Raw genomic sequence first — 13,191 nt, 5'->3', positions numbered from 1 at the left:
AAAAGTGAGCTTTATTAGGTTGTATATATAAGAAGAAGAGTATATAGAACCATTTGTGAGTAATTATTGTCGTGACTCGACGCAAGATCCTGACAAAGTGGTACCGCTGATGGGAGAGGTTGTTTATGAACTGTGTGGTGTGTGGTAGTGTAAAGTTATCTATTTTCAGAAGTAAAAGTTATTACTGATATCAAGCGAGAAGAATTCACTGTCATAAAGTTGCTGTAAGAAACTGTAAACTATTTTAATTGTTGTTAACGTCGTAAAGAAGAACTTTCCTTATATTCTTATGATTACCGGCGAACATAGATTGCTGCCATATTTAAATTAAAGTGCGAACACGTTCTTCATAGACGTGCGTCATACATTTGAACTGTGAATTCATGCAGAAGTGAAAGATCAAATGATCAAGTATAGAGAGAAATTTTAAATCAGAAGCGAATCATCAAGCGGAAACGAGATAACAACAAACATTCAATAAACTATTAACGTGAGATTTAAATGCACCAGTGGAAATCTACGGCACTGGGCAACAAGTGAGCAGTGAGGATTCAACGACAGACACAAGTGAGCAGCGAGGATTCAACGACAGAAACAAGTGAGCAGTGAGGATTCAACGACAGAAACAATTGAACAAGTGAGCAGCGAAGAGCAACAATAGAAGCTAGTGAGCAGCGAGAAGCAAGGAAGCAGAGACGAGTATCAAATTAAAGGGAGAGGATAAGAAGAAAGGACATAACCATGGCAACATCAGAAAGAATTAACAAGGCTATCAATGTCATTTTTAAGATGCTAAAACTATCGGAAAAGGCAGTGCCGAAAATACTTGCTAGGAGAAAAATAAAGGAACTGGAAAGAACTCTCAAATCAATCGAAGAACAACGAGACGAAGTGCATCGGCTTAAAACAAATGCGCAGATGCTAATGTTCAAGGACAAGATGAGCGAAGAGGAAGTAAATGCGTTTGGAGAGCAGATTGATGAAAGACTGTTGAAATCGGAAGAACAATTCGACCAGTTGCAGATAACCATTGAAGGAATTAAGCAAGATGAGGAACAACAAGCAGCTGCTGAACGAGAGAAAAAAAACAAAAAAAAAGAAACGCTAAGTATGAAGAAGAATTAAAGTTAGAACGGATGAAATTAGAGATGAGAATGAAATTCGACGGAAAAACAATTGAAACAAACAAAGGTCAAGAAGTGAAGGTGAAACTGCCAAAGTTGGTGATTTCCAAATTTGAAGCAACCCATCTTGACTGGCAAAGATTTTGGGGGCAATTCGAGTCGGAGATCGATAAATCTACATTATCTGCGGTTGCAAAATTTTACCTGAAAGAACTTGTTGGATCTAAGGCGAAGGTATGTATCGAAGGACTACCTTTTACTAGCGAAGGATATGAGAGAGCAAAATCAATCCTTAAAACGAAATATGGGAAACCAAGTGAAGTGGCAAACGCTCATATTCAAGCGATTATGAGCCTCCCGATAATCCATCAGTGTAATGTGCAGAAGGTCCATGAATTTTATGAAAAACTGACAACGAATGTACAGTCGTTAGAAACTATGGGAAAATTGAAGGAAATCAATGGATACGTTAGACTCACGCAGGACAAGTTACCCTCAATACGTGCCGATCTAGTGAGACTGGGTGATGACTGGTAAGAGTGGAACTGTGGTCAACTCTTAGAATCGCTGAGGAAATGGACAGAGAGAAACCCTATTGCTGTTCATGAACAAAGAAAGCAAGAACCAAAGAGAGAAAGTTTATTGCACACCAAGCAAGGAGAGTATAAGCCAAGAAAATGCATCTATTGTGACGAAGAGAATCACAAGGCAGCCGGCTGCAAAACGATCAACAAGCTTGAGGAAAGAAGAAGGATCGTTAGCGACAAAAAACTCTGCTTCAATTGCACAGGAAGTGGTCATAGAGCAGTAAATTGCCCTAGCAGAATTAGGTGCCAGCATTGTAAGCAGCACAGTTCAATCTAAGTCGTGCTCCTTGGTGGGGTGGGCAGTTTGAGCGTTTGGTTGTTCTTGTTAAGCAAGCGATGTGCAAGGCTATTGGAAGAACTTTTTTATCATTTAGTGAGTTGGAGGATGTATTACTTGCTGTTGAACAAACTCTCAACAACAGGTCCTTATCATACGTCACAGATGATATTCAACAAGAAATTCTTACGCCCAACAGCTTGATATTTGGACAAATCAATCGAGTTCCAACTGAAGAAGATAAGCACGATGTCGAGAAAGGAGATCTGCGGAAGAGGTTTAAATTTATTCAAAGATGTAAGGAAGCTACATGGCAGAGATGGTCTCAAGAATATGTGAGATCACTTCGAGAAAGACATAACTTGAAGCACGAGCTGAAGAGAGCAGAACCAAAACCTGGAGAAGTCGTGATGATCAAGGGAGACAGAAAGAACAGAGGAAAATGGACAATTGGTGTCGTAACGAATACCTTCGTTGGCAGAGACGGGATTACAAGAGCGGTAGAACTACGAACGAGCAAGAACACCTTAGAACGAGCGGTTCAACATCTCTATCCCTTAGAACTTTCATGCGACATCGCACCGAAAAACGACAACGTAACGTCAACCTTGAATGCTGAAGCGAACGAATTTCGACCGAAACGAAATGCATCTGCTAAAGCGAGAGTTCAGATTGAAAACCAAGCTGACTTCGAGATGAATCAGTAAATCAATACGAGAAATTTATTTACTACAAAACAATTGTTAGTTAATAGAACTTATTACTAGAAATTTATATTTTGTGTTCATTATGACGAGACGGATTATTTGCAGAACCTTTTCTAGGAAAACATTAGTCATTGTTAGTTACAGCTAGCCGCCCGCTAGAAATGAATAACATCGGCTATTATGTTCGTTTTGTTCATATTTGATGCAAGGTGTCATCAAATAGGGGGGGGGGGGGGGGGATGGCGCGAGTTATTCGTTGATCACGTGATCTGCTGTGTGAGCTCGGCTGCTGTGCAGTTGTCACGAGCTAATGGTGACGTTAACAGATCCAGGCCGCCTTCTAACAGGTAGAAGTGATTTTACGTGCGTTGTAAAAAGTGAGCTTTATTAGGTTGTATATATAAGAAGAAGAGTATATAGAACTATTTGTGAGTAATTATTGTCGTGACTCGACGCAAGATCCCGACAAAATAGCTAAAGTTAATAAAGGATCATAAAAATGCTCTGTCATTTATATTTGTATATTAGATTTACTAAATTAATTTAAGTATTGTGATGATTAATCCAAACAAAAAGATAAACTTGCCACATCAACGCGTTTGGAATAAATAGTTAGCCTTCCAGAATTTGTTTTTTTAGCAATAAAAAAAGAGAATTTATTACATGTACAATTTGAAAGTCTGTTCGTGATTTGTAATTAACTTTATGGTACTGATTTAAAATTTAAAAACACCACACTGTCTCTATAATAAAAGCCGTTGCCTGTCTGTGTCTGCACAAAGTGACACCGCAGTACCGAGACACACAAAATAAAGGAAAGGCGACCCTTATACGTGTGTCTGTGACGCAAAATGGTGCCCCAAGTAGCGAAAAGCACACAATGCGGTATAAAAAAGTCTACTAGTCTCTGTAATAATAGTCGCCGCCTTTCTGTTACAGTAACGAAATGCGACCAATTTATTTTCTAAGTCAATACGCTATGAGCCCTTTACTTTGAACACCTCGCCCCCAAATTTTCTCATTCCATCTGAACAGTTGCTACCATTTTGCAACGTGGATTCGTGCAGCTGTTTTCACTACACGCTCCCTCCCGCGTATTATTCCTTGTTGTTTCTCCTGCGCAGATCTCCAAGTCACATTACCATATTTGTGACGACACGCCTTTAAACAAAAGAGTAGAACAATTTAGAAGCTCTACGCGAATTAGTTCAGGTCAACTGCCTTTAATTATTAAAGATGGAATATAATTATGATACATAATTATTCTCAGCGGATTATCTAAATTTTGAATAAGGTGCATTTGCGTGAAATTGTTGCTCTCTTGATAATTGTTATGTATTTATGTTTTTACGTATTAACCCAGCGTGCATTTTGTACAATTAGTACTGACGATGAGTGGATGGTGGAAACACGTTTTCTTTTTCTTTTTTTCAAGCGAGTTTAATATAAATTGTTCCTGACAAATGAATTGTGATTCTTGTTTGTAATAATTATCTTTCTTGTGTATTCATAATATGTTCAACAATTTTGTTTTTGTGATAACATGAATAGTCCAGTACTAAATTTTTTTATAAACTAAACAAGTGTATCATGTTTGTTATAGCGAAAAGTAGTGTACAACTTCCGAATCAATGCTCTTGCTATATCAGTGTGCTTTAAAAAGTTTATTTGTCGCCTTTTCTTGGCAAAAGAAATGTTGGGAACGAAGTTGACAGGTTTTTCATCTAAAATTACTCATTTATAAACTTCATGCAGAAGAACAAACAAAACTACACTAAGCGTTGCTACCAGTTTTAAGTAGCAACCTTGTCCCTAGGACTTTTATATTCCGACCCGTCTAAAGATTAAAAAAACCTAACAAGTCCTGGGGATGAGGTTTTCTCAGGTGTATGAATCATGCAAAAAGTATGTATTAAACAAAATAAAAATGCTATAGAGAATAAAACATAATTAGAAAATTAGTCATATCTATACGATGGAAGAATACCCAACATTGTACTGTATTGTACTGTATTGCATTGCTGTATTGTACGTATTGCATTGTACTATCTATAGCTATCTTTATTCTTATTACCGTTATTGTTTCAGTTCTCATTCACTGCGACTTGACATTAGCACCCGTCATCAACTTTCCTCATTCGAACAGAAAGCAGATTCAAAGGCGGTCGGCTAAGAAGCCTTCAGGTATTTATTTTGCGTTTATTCTTTGTTATTAGGAGTAACCCAAGTTTATTTCTAAACCAAAATCAGCTACACAAAGACACGTGCAAATACATACACGCAACAGCGTTTGGTCGTAATTACAAATGTGAAGGAAATTGACGTACGAACTGTTTTCTGCTCATGTCTTTAATTTTAAAATACTAGCGTAGCATAGGCTGCAACAGTTTAAAAAGTTCCGGTAATTCTTTGTTTTAGTAGATTATACTGCTATGTCTTTTAATCAACGAATCGCTCTTGTTATCTTCTCAAAAAGGGAAACGTTCTTACTTTTTTATTTCAAAATCACATCAAATGCTATCAAAAAGTTCCTACATTGGCATTTATTGCAATTTTTTCTTGAAAAAGTCACCCAGATTAACGGCCCTTATGTGGTCACATAGCGTTCGTCAAAGAAATTTGATCAAGTAGTAGTTGACGCTTATTAGGTAATTATGGTATTGCGCATATCATTATAAATGATAGTTTTTGTCCATCCAAAATTTGCAAGGCCTATTCAGGTATGCATTTGACCTTGTGTCCGATTTTATAATATTGACACTATTACGTCAACGACTAAGAAAGCGAATCAATGAATTAGGCACCTTCGTTTCCAGTACTTAAGTATGACTCAACTGTTTTTCTGCTATATACTGTTATGCTATGTACTATTATGTTAAGTAAATGAATACCAATTTTCATCATAATCCCCTTTGTAGGACACCTTTTATCCTTTTATCATATTAGCGGAAGAAACAACAGGACTAGAGACTAAGTTTAAGATTACATGCTGAATTATTATCCTTCGCCTAATTAGAAGCATATATCTATAAAAAGGTTTAATTTTAATTGTTTCATGAACAATAAAAATGGGACGCGACAATAATGGAAATTTAAATAGGAATTTTGTAGGGGTAATCTGGCATTGAAACATGACTAATTTCATTTAACTTTATCCAATAGATTCTTTCAATAGGATTTTAAAAATAATTATTAATTAATTGTTTTGTATTTTTCATGTAATGACTGTCAGCGGAGATTAATCCTAAACTGCACGTCGTCCTTTAATGACTCATTTTATTTTTTACCTTCATCGCGCACCATCGGAATAATTGAACGCTCCTTGGTGACGGTAATACTTGAGTTGATATTGCGCAATGTCTGATGGGTTAAAGTGACGTATACATAAGCATTTATAGCTGATTGGTTCAAAACTTTCAAACGATTAAATCTAATACTAGCAAAAATTGTTTACGGCATCTCGAAGTCGCTAAGAACCAGAAAGTTGGTTCGACATAGAGGATCTTTAAGATACAAAAAAAAAAAAAGAAACCAAAGTTTTTTTTATCGATAGGGACATATTTAAGATACAGAGTCAGTCGTGTTTTTCTGCGATATAATCAACAATAACACCTATTTTTTAGATCAATATGGCGAAAATAAAACAAGTTCTATTGTTACTTGCAATCATGGTTACAACAAGTCGAGGTAAAAAAACACACCTAGTCAAGGAGCTTGTATTTATTTATAGAATAGAAGCATTTATTTAAACGCCAGTGTACCTACAATTAATGACGAATAAAATACCAGCTTTCTGATAAATACTGCAAGATTTGCAGTTTTCATCAGAGGGGTTGGTTAGCCTCGATATTGGTCTAATTAATCATTTCACAGAGTATCTTCAACACATAAAGTAAACGAAGTAATTTTTCATTTAGGCCAACAGGCTCCATGTTCATTTGCAATCACTGTGGATGGGTCGTCCAGTGTTGATGCAAATCAATTTCAACAACAAAAAGATTTTATTAAGCGACTCATTACCCGAATCGATATATCCGGAGACAGCAATGCTGGGCTTGCGCAGTTTGCAAGTACTAGTCAAATACATATCAAATGTAACGATGCTGCTACATCGAGTGCTTTTAATACACTTGTAGATGGAGTCAATCTTATGAGCGGTGCAACTTGTATCAAATGCGGTTTGGACAAAGCGCAAGAATTATTGTCAGGAAATGGATGTGGAAGAACAGGGGAAAATAAAATAATATTTTTAATGGTTGATGGAAATGAAAATATATTCCCTAACGAAGTTGTAACTACTGCAACTAATCTTCGAAATGCTGGATATGTTATTTATGCTCTGGCAATCGGAAATGTGGTTGACGCAGCAATGGTAGCTACGCTTACTGGCAGTTCTGATAGAGTTTTCAGAACACAATTTGCTGATTTGGCAACTTATGACATTGAAACATTGTATGGTGCATTAGGTTCAACATGTGCTGCTTCTACTTCTGGTAGGTAAACTTCGTATACGCTAATCTTGTGTTTCCTTATCTTTAACATTCTTGATTTTTTATCTTTATCGTGTTCTCTAGTTAGGGAAAACTTCTGAAGCGAGGAGTGCTAATTTGCGATAATGTGCTCCTGATTAGAATAATATTCGCCTGATTAAACGTCACAAAAATATAATTTTCATCAAAGCAAATAACATCAAAACATATTTACCTATTTCATACCAATTTCAAACAAAAAGAAAATCTGGCCTGGGCAGCTTTCAGTAAACAACTATGTTGCAATGCATATCAATTTGTCTAAAGAAATTCCAATTTGGGAAACTATTTCGTTTTATTTACGCCATTCTTAAAGAATTGTGATTGGCCATTACAGCGGTGAATTAGAATCGATCTTTTTTTTTCAAAAATTTAAAACACTGAAATGTATGTCTCCTTTTGTGTGTTAAAACAATAGAATTTATTTGAAATCTACTCTAAAACAAGATCGAAACTGCATCTCGGCGACAAATTCGCCAATCAATTTGATTCGTTGGAATGCGCGTAAAGCGTGCAAGGCTTGCATCGCTTTTACCAGGGGTAATTTATTAAACTTTGTGACTCGGTTTTTATCTGAACACTGAACTGGAATATCATGAAATTTATTTAACCTAAATAGGCGCGGGACGCTTAATTTACTTTCATCTTACTCCTGATTTTAAAATACACCTAATTAGCAGCACACGCTTTACTTTCAGTTTTCCATGACCATCCTCATATTCAAAAAAATTCTCTAAAAGATTATTAGGTTAGAAAGGGATTGGCTGCTTCTATGGTCCCTTAGCTTTAAAACCTAAAACCTAGCTAGATAATAAAACGAGATTTTCAAAAAAAATAAAATAAAAGAAATGCCAGGCTGTGGTAGAAAGTATAGTAAATTACCAATCAATGATCATCAATTTAGTGGATTTCACAACTACTAATATTTGAAAAGGGTCATCTATTACAAAAGGATTTTGCTTTAGGTTTAAATGATAATCGATTTTGTCTTGTAGTGAGCTATTGTTTTTTGTTATTTTTCTAACTGATATTTTTAATAGGTTGGGCCAGTTGGGGTCTATGGTCAGCATGTTCTGCCACTTGTGATCCTGTTGGCGTCACACCATCACGAAGCCGAACGAGAAGTTGCCCAAGTGGAGCTACCTGCCCAGGTTCTAATACGGAAAGTGAGAGCTGCAATGGAAATGTTCTCTGTCCAGGTATGAATTTAGGCAACATATTTGATGTATGTGAATTGATGGTCTGCAAGGTTCAATTATTATTATTACCAAGTTCCAACTTTCTTGCTTTTGGCACACGCAACAATAAGTAATGGAACTTTGTTTTATTTAACTGTTGCTTGTAAACTGAAGTAGACTAAATTTTCACATTTTTAAAATTATATATTCTATTTTATTAATGAGTATTCTAAAGACATAACTTGTACAAACAAAAATGAATATATAATGCAACTAACGCTCATTGATTTTCCCGTAGGTGTCCTCTCTCAATGGAGTCAATGGAGCACATGTTCATCCACTTGTCGTGCCACTGGTGCTAATGCACCCACAAGAACAAGAACTCGTCGGTGTGACAATCCAAGCCTTGGAGGGAATTGTGGTGGTGCTAGCTTAACAGAAACAGGAAACTGTAACGATGTTTCATGTACTGGTAGGTATACTTTTATTTGGTAAATAATATAACCAAAAGCTTAAACATTTTTAAAAAATGGACTATTAAAGGGATCTTTTAAAATTGATATTTTGACTTTACATTCCAAAGGCCACCATGATCATTCAATTTTTTCGACTCTGTTTCTTTTATGTTTAAGCTTCTGGTTATGATATTTACCATCAAGTTATTCGCCTGAACCGATATTTTTGATTATTGTTTTTTTTTGTTACATGGAAGGTATTATTTTCATTTAATTTATTTATGGGGTATTTTCCTTTAGTCATACAATGGGCACAATGGGGTCAATGGTCAGCTTGCTCAGCAACATGTGATCCAGTTGGTTTCACTCCTTCACGAACAAGAACGCGTAGCTGTTCAGGTGGCTCAACTTGTCCAGGATCAGCTACTGAAAGTGGAAGTTGTAATGCAAACTTAGCTTGTCCAGGTATGCGTGCATGTTACGGCTCGTGGTATTATTGTGAAAGTATTGTGAAATATGCATAGGAATAATATGTGAGGAGTGCTATGGTCTGACGATTTACAATATTCTAAGATTTGAGCATCCCCAAGAAAAATGTAATGAAGATTGTGTGCATGTTTTTCTGGTAGTTTCGTAACTATAAATAAAAATGGAAAATAATAAAGAAGTTACAAGACTTAAGCCTTATTTAACAATTTTAATTTTAGAACAGTATTATTTTTACAAACTAAGACCATAATGCCAGGTATAAATTGAAAGTTCTTTAACTGTAGGTTTACATTTCTTAAGTTATGTAGTACAGTAGCTTGGCTAAAAATTCAAAAATTTATTGACAAGCAAAAACTTTCATTGACGTCATTTTAAAACTGGAAAACTCGTAAATCAATAAAGTGAGGGGAAGCTGTCAGTAGTAAAACCCTTTGTAAATTCATTAAAGATACAACATCAATATATCAGTTCTGTCAACACCATATGTTTTTTACTATAGGTGTTTTGACACAATGGACGCAATGGTCAGCTTGTGCAGCAACATGCAGAACTCCAGGATCATCCCCACCAGTCAGAACAAGAACACGATCATGCACCAATCCTAGTTTAGGAGGAAATTGTAATAACGCTGTTCTTGTGGAAAGAGAAGATTGTAACACTGATGCTTGTACAGGTAAAAATAGATATGACAGTTGATGAAAAAGTACATCAAATCTACAATTTAAGGGATAAAGAATTCAGATTAAACAGGTGACAATAGTGTGATATTTTTTACAATAAAAATTTACATTTTAGGCAATGTTCTTTCACAATGGAGTCAATGGGGTCCTTGTTCTGCTACATGTCAGTCAGGCAACACAATTCCACAACAAACTCGTACAAGAACATGTAGTGGAACATGCACTGGTGTGTCAACTTTAGAGCAGAGAAATTGTAATGCTGGTGTTAGTTGCAATGGTTTGTACTCTTCGTCTATAAATTTCCTATCGTTATTCCTATCATGATTTTGTCAAACTGTTAACAACTGTTGTGCAACCAGTATACAATAACATTGTTACAGTGTTAGAAATGCTTGATTTTCATTATATAACTATTAAGAAGGTAAGGGAAGGCCTAAACATTAATGAAGCATGCTTTTTAAATGTGGTGATTTAAAATTTGTTGCTGAATTCTTGCGTAGTTTTAGGTACGTTTTTTGGCAGAAACAATTTGACCAATGTGATAACTTATACTAAATTAGGATCACCGCTTTTGTAACAAGTTCAGCGCCACCAATTTTTTAGCGATCATGCAGCAAATGCTGTAATATTTCAGTATACATGCTCTAAAAAAACATGCTATGGATCTTTTACTATAAAGAACCGAAAAATATATGTCCCGTGTTTATACTGCGTTGTATTATCGGCAGTTAAACCACGCAATGTCAAAATCTCGATGCTATGATGTATTTGATAGTAGTAATCTTTCTCTTATTTTATGAACACATTTTTTTAGTGATTAGTTGCTCCAATGCCAACATATCTTATGTCATTGTCATTGATTCATCCAGCAGTGTCAAAACATCACTACCAGACGAATGGAGTCAAGAAAAAACTTTCGTTAAGAACTTCGCCGCACAGCTTGGTCTTGGAACAAACTCACGAATCAGAGTAGGCGTTGTCAATTATGGAAGTGCGACTAACATTGTTGCTACTTGTGATTCTACCGCAACCAGCAATTTAGCAAATTTTAATGCATTAATTGATGGTTTACCTCGTCAACTTGGTGGTACTGCCATTAATGATGCCTTGCTTAAAGCTCGTGAATTATACACTGGTCCTGGATGTAATCGTGCAGGTGAACTAAGAGTTGTACTTTTTCTCACGGATGGGTACGAGAATATCGTATTTGATGACGCTCTCCGTGTAAGCACAGAAAATTTAGTGCGCAGTGAAGCTTTAGTATATGTTGGTGCAATTGGTCCTGAAGTAAGACTTCCTGAACTTGTTCGTGTCACTGGGAATTCTTCCCTGATATTTACTGCTAACAACTTCTTGGAATTATCTAATATTGATGCGGCTGCATTACATCCGAGGATTGTTAGTCAAGTTTGTCAAGGTATACATTATATATAAGTGTTTTAAACAATTTATAAAGAAATATTAAAACCCAACCTTTATGCTTAAAATAAAGGCTAAAATGTTTGAGAGAACTGACTATTAAATATTTATTTGCTGTATATTTGATTCTGTTGCAATATAGTTGGCGGAGTTTGGGGTAGCTGGTCTGCATTTGGATCTTGTTCGATCAGCTGTGGTGCACGTGGTGTAAGAACAAGAACACGAGAGTGTAGAAGTCCTGTCACTAATGCTTTACAGAATGATTGTGCTGGTTCTGCTACCGATACCGACACATGCTTTGAAGGAGATTGTCCAGGTATAACATATTTTTTAACTGAGCATGACAATATGCTTGAGATTTATGCAATTAAAATTTTTTACTTGGGATTACTATTTCTTTAAAAGGTACTTGGTCAATTTGGACAGCTTATGGAACTTGCTCAGCATCTTGTCATTTTAACGAAGGTGGACCAGCGCCAACTCAAATAAGAACAAGAACTTGTGTTGGTGCTACTGGCGCAGGAAACTGTGGTGGAGGCTCCACATCAGAAACAAGGAGCTGTAGCGTCCAAGTTCCATGTCCAGGTATATCTGCTTTGAATTAGTATATACAAATAAACGTAGTAAGTGTCGACTAACTCATGGAGGTAAAAATGAGAAGGAGAAGCCAACTTACTGTTTTCTCGCGGAAAGTAACTTTGATTGTTTAAAAAATAATTGTGATTGGTCAATTCGGATCTTTTGTCACTCAATTTGTTTTATGCAACTTTTTCGTTTCATTTATTAATTTAATGAAGAATAAACTTTTGAAAACTTATTCGTGCCTTTAGAAATACTTGTCTTTTAATTTTTTATTACTTAATTTTCTAATGTTTAAGTGAAAAGTTTCGAGAAACTCATAGCGCAATGCAAATAATCTTGAACATCCCGCCTGCATTGTTGCCGTGCCGTAGCGTCAGAAAAGTTCCTAAAAACATATCTTTTCCGCTACAATTAAGAAAATTCAAAGATATTCACCTTGCGTGTAAGAAAGTCAAACAAGCACAGAGTCGTGAAAAAATATCTACTTAAAATGTATAGTTCCAGCAATTACACCGATGGCAAGAAAACAGTATACTAAAAATATACTAGGAATAACTCACAATTAACGAGGTTTTGTTTTTGATGACCTAATAATAATAATAAGCATACTTAACAGTCAAAAGAATGATCAAAATACAGGCCAACTTAGAACGTTGCATTGTGTTTTAATCTAAAGTCATGTTAATACTTGATATTATACAGTATCAATTAAAATAAATTTACTTAGTCTATTTATGTTGCCTTGGCATTTAGTTTGTAAATTATCTCCTTTAGGGCAATGGTCTGAATGGGGTCAGTGGGCCAGTTGTAGTGAAACTTGTCAATCGAATGTGAACACCGCCCCTACTCAGTCCAGAACAAGAACATGTAGTGGTGGAACATACGGAGGAGAATGTTCTCCTGGAAGTAATGTAGAAACACGAAGTTGTAATGCTAGAGCTTCTTGTCCAGGTACAGTCTTTTTTAGGAATTTTTATCGCGTATTTTGTTCGTTGGCATATTTCTTGTTTATTTGCCAGGCAAGTTGATGTTCTAATATAACAACTGTTTAGGAATTCTAACACAATGGTCTGTGTATGGTGATTGCTCTGCTACATGTCAATCAGGCCTTCAAGCTCCAACTCGACAAAGAACACGTACTTGTGAAAGAGCTACGTTTGGAGG

At 35.9% G+C, this 13,191-nt stretch overlaps 2 protein-coding genes across 2 annotated transcripts in view; both read left to right on the top strand.

Moving 5' to 3' along the window:
• The first annotated feature begins 1,728 nt into the window (after positions 1 to 1,728).
• LOC130623094 (uncharacterized) lies at positions 1,729 to 2,695 on the top strand. The gene is made up of 2 exons (XM_057438592.1): positions 1,729 to 1,931; positions 1,990 to 2,695. Exons 1-2 carry the CDS (start codon positions 1,729 to 1,731, stop codon positions 2,693 to 2,695), a joined length of 909 nt encoding a protein of 302 aa, XP_057294575.1.
• Positions 2,696 to 4,762: 2,067 nt separating this feature from the next.
• Positions 4,763 to 13,191, top strand: part of LOC130623459 (SCO-spondin-like) — a 14,501-nt gene continuing 6,072 nt past the window's right edge. Inside the window, exons 1-13 of the mRNA XM_057438946.1 lie at positions 4,763 to 4,879; positions 6,319 to 6,382; positions 6,613 to 7,188; positions 8,265 to 8,423; positions 8,701 to 8,874; positions 9,158 to 9,322; positions 9,846 to 10,019; positions 10,142 to 10,303; positions 10,841 to 11,443; positions 11,588 to 11,761; positions 11,851 to 12,030; positions 12,802 to 12,978; positions 13,080 to 13,191. The exon at positions 13,080 to 13,191 is cut by the window's right edge and continues 62 nt beyond it. Coding sequence (XP_057294929.1) covers positions 6,325 to 6,382; positions 6,613 to 7,188; positions 8,265 to 8,423; positions 8,701 to 8,874; positions 9,158 to 9,322; positions 9,846 to 10,019; positions 10,142 to 10,303; positions 10,841 to 11,443; positions 11,588 to 11,761; positions 11,851 to 12,030; positions 12,802 to 12,978; positions 13,080 to 13,191 — 2,714 coding nt within the window. The 5' untranslated portion in view covers positions 4,763 to 4,879; positions 6,319 to 6,324. The remainder of the gene's footprint in view (positions 4,880 to 6,318; positions 6,383 to 6,612; positions 7,189 to 8,264; positions 8,424 to 8,700; positions 8,875 to 9,157; positions 9,323 to 9,845; positions 10,020 to 10,141; positions 10,304 to 10,840; positions 11,444 to 11,587; positions 11,762 to 11,850; positions 12,031 to 12,801; positions 12,979 to 13,079) is intronic.

This window comes from Hydractinia symbiolongicarpus, chromosome 13, assembly GCF_029227915.1.
Source record: "Hydractinia symbiolongicarpus strain clone_291-10 chromosome 13, HSymV2.1, whole genome shotgun sequence".
Taxonomy (NCBI): Eukaryota; Metazoa; Cnidaria; class Hydrozoa; order Anthoathecata; family Hydractiniidae; genus Hydractinia; species Hydractinia symbiolongicarpus.
Note: the sequence above shows the minus strand (reverse complement) of the source record. Positions and strands in the feature narration are given on the sequence as shown.

Bases quoted from the DNA above. Each gene is read 5' to 3' on its own strand.
- LOC130623094 (XM_057438592.1), top strand. From the start codon at position 1,729: ATGAACAAAGAAAGCAAGAACCAAAGAGAGAAAGTTTATTGCACACCA. The intron at 1,932-1,989 runs GTAAATTGCCCT...GTTCAATCTAAG, and splicing joins CAGGAAGTGGTCATAGAGCA to TCGTGCTCCTTGGTGGGGTG.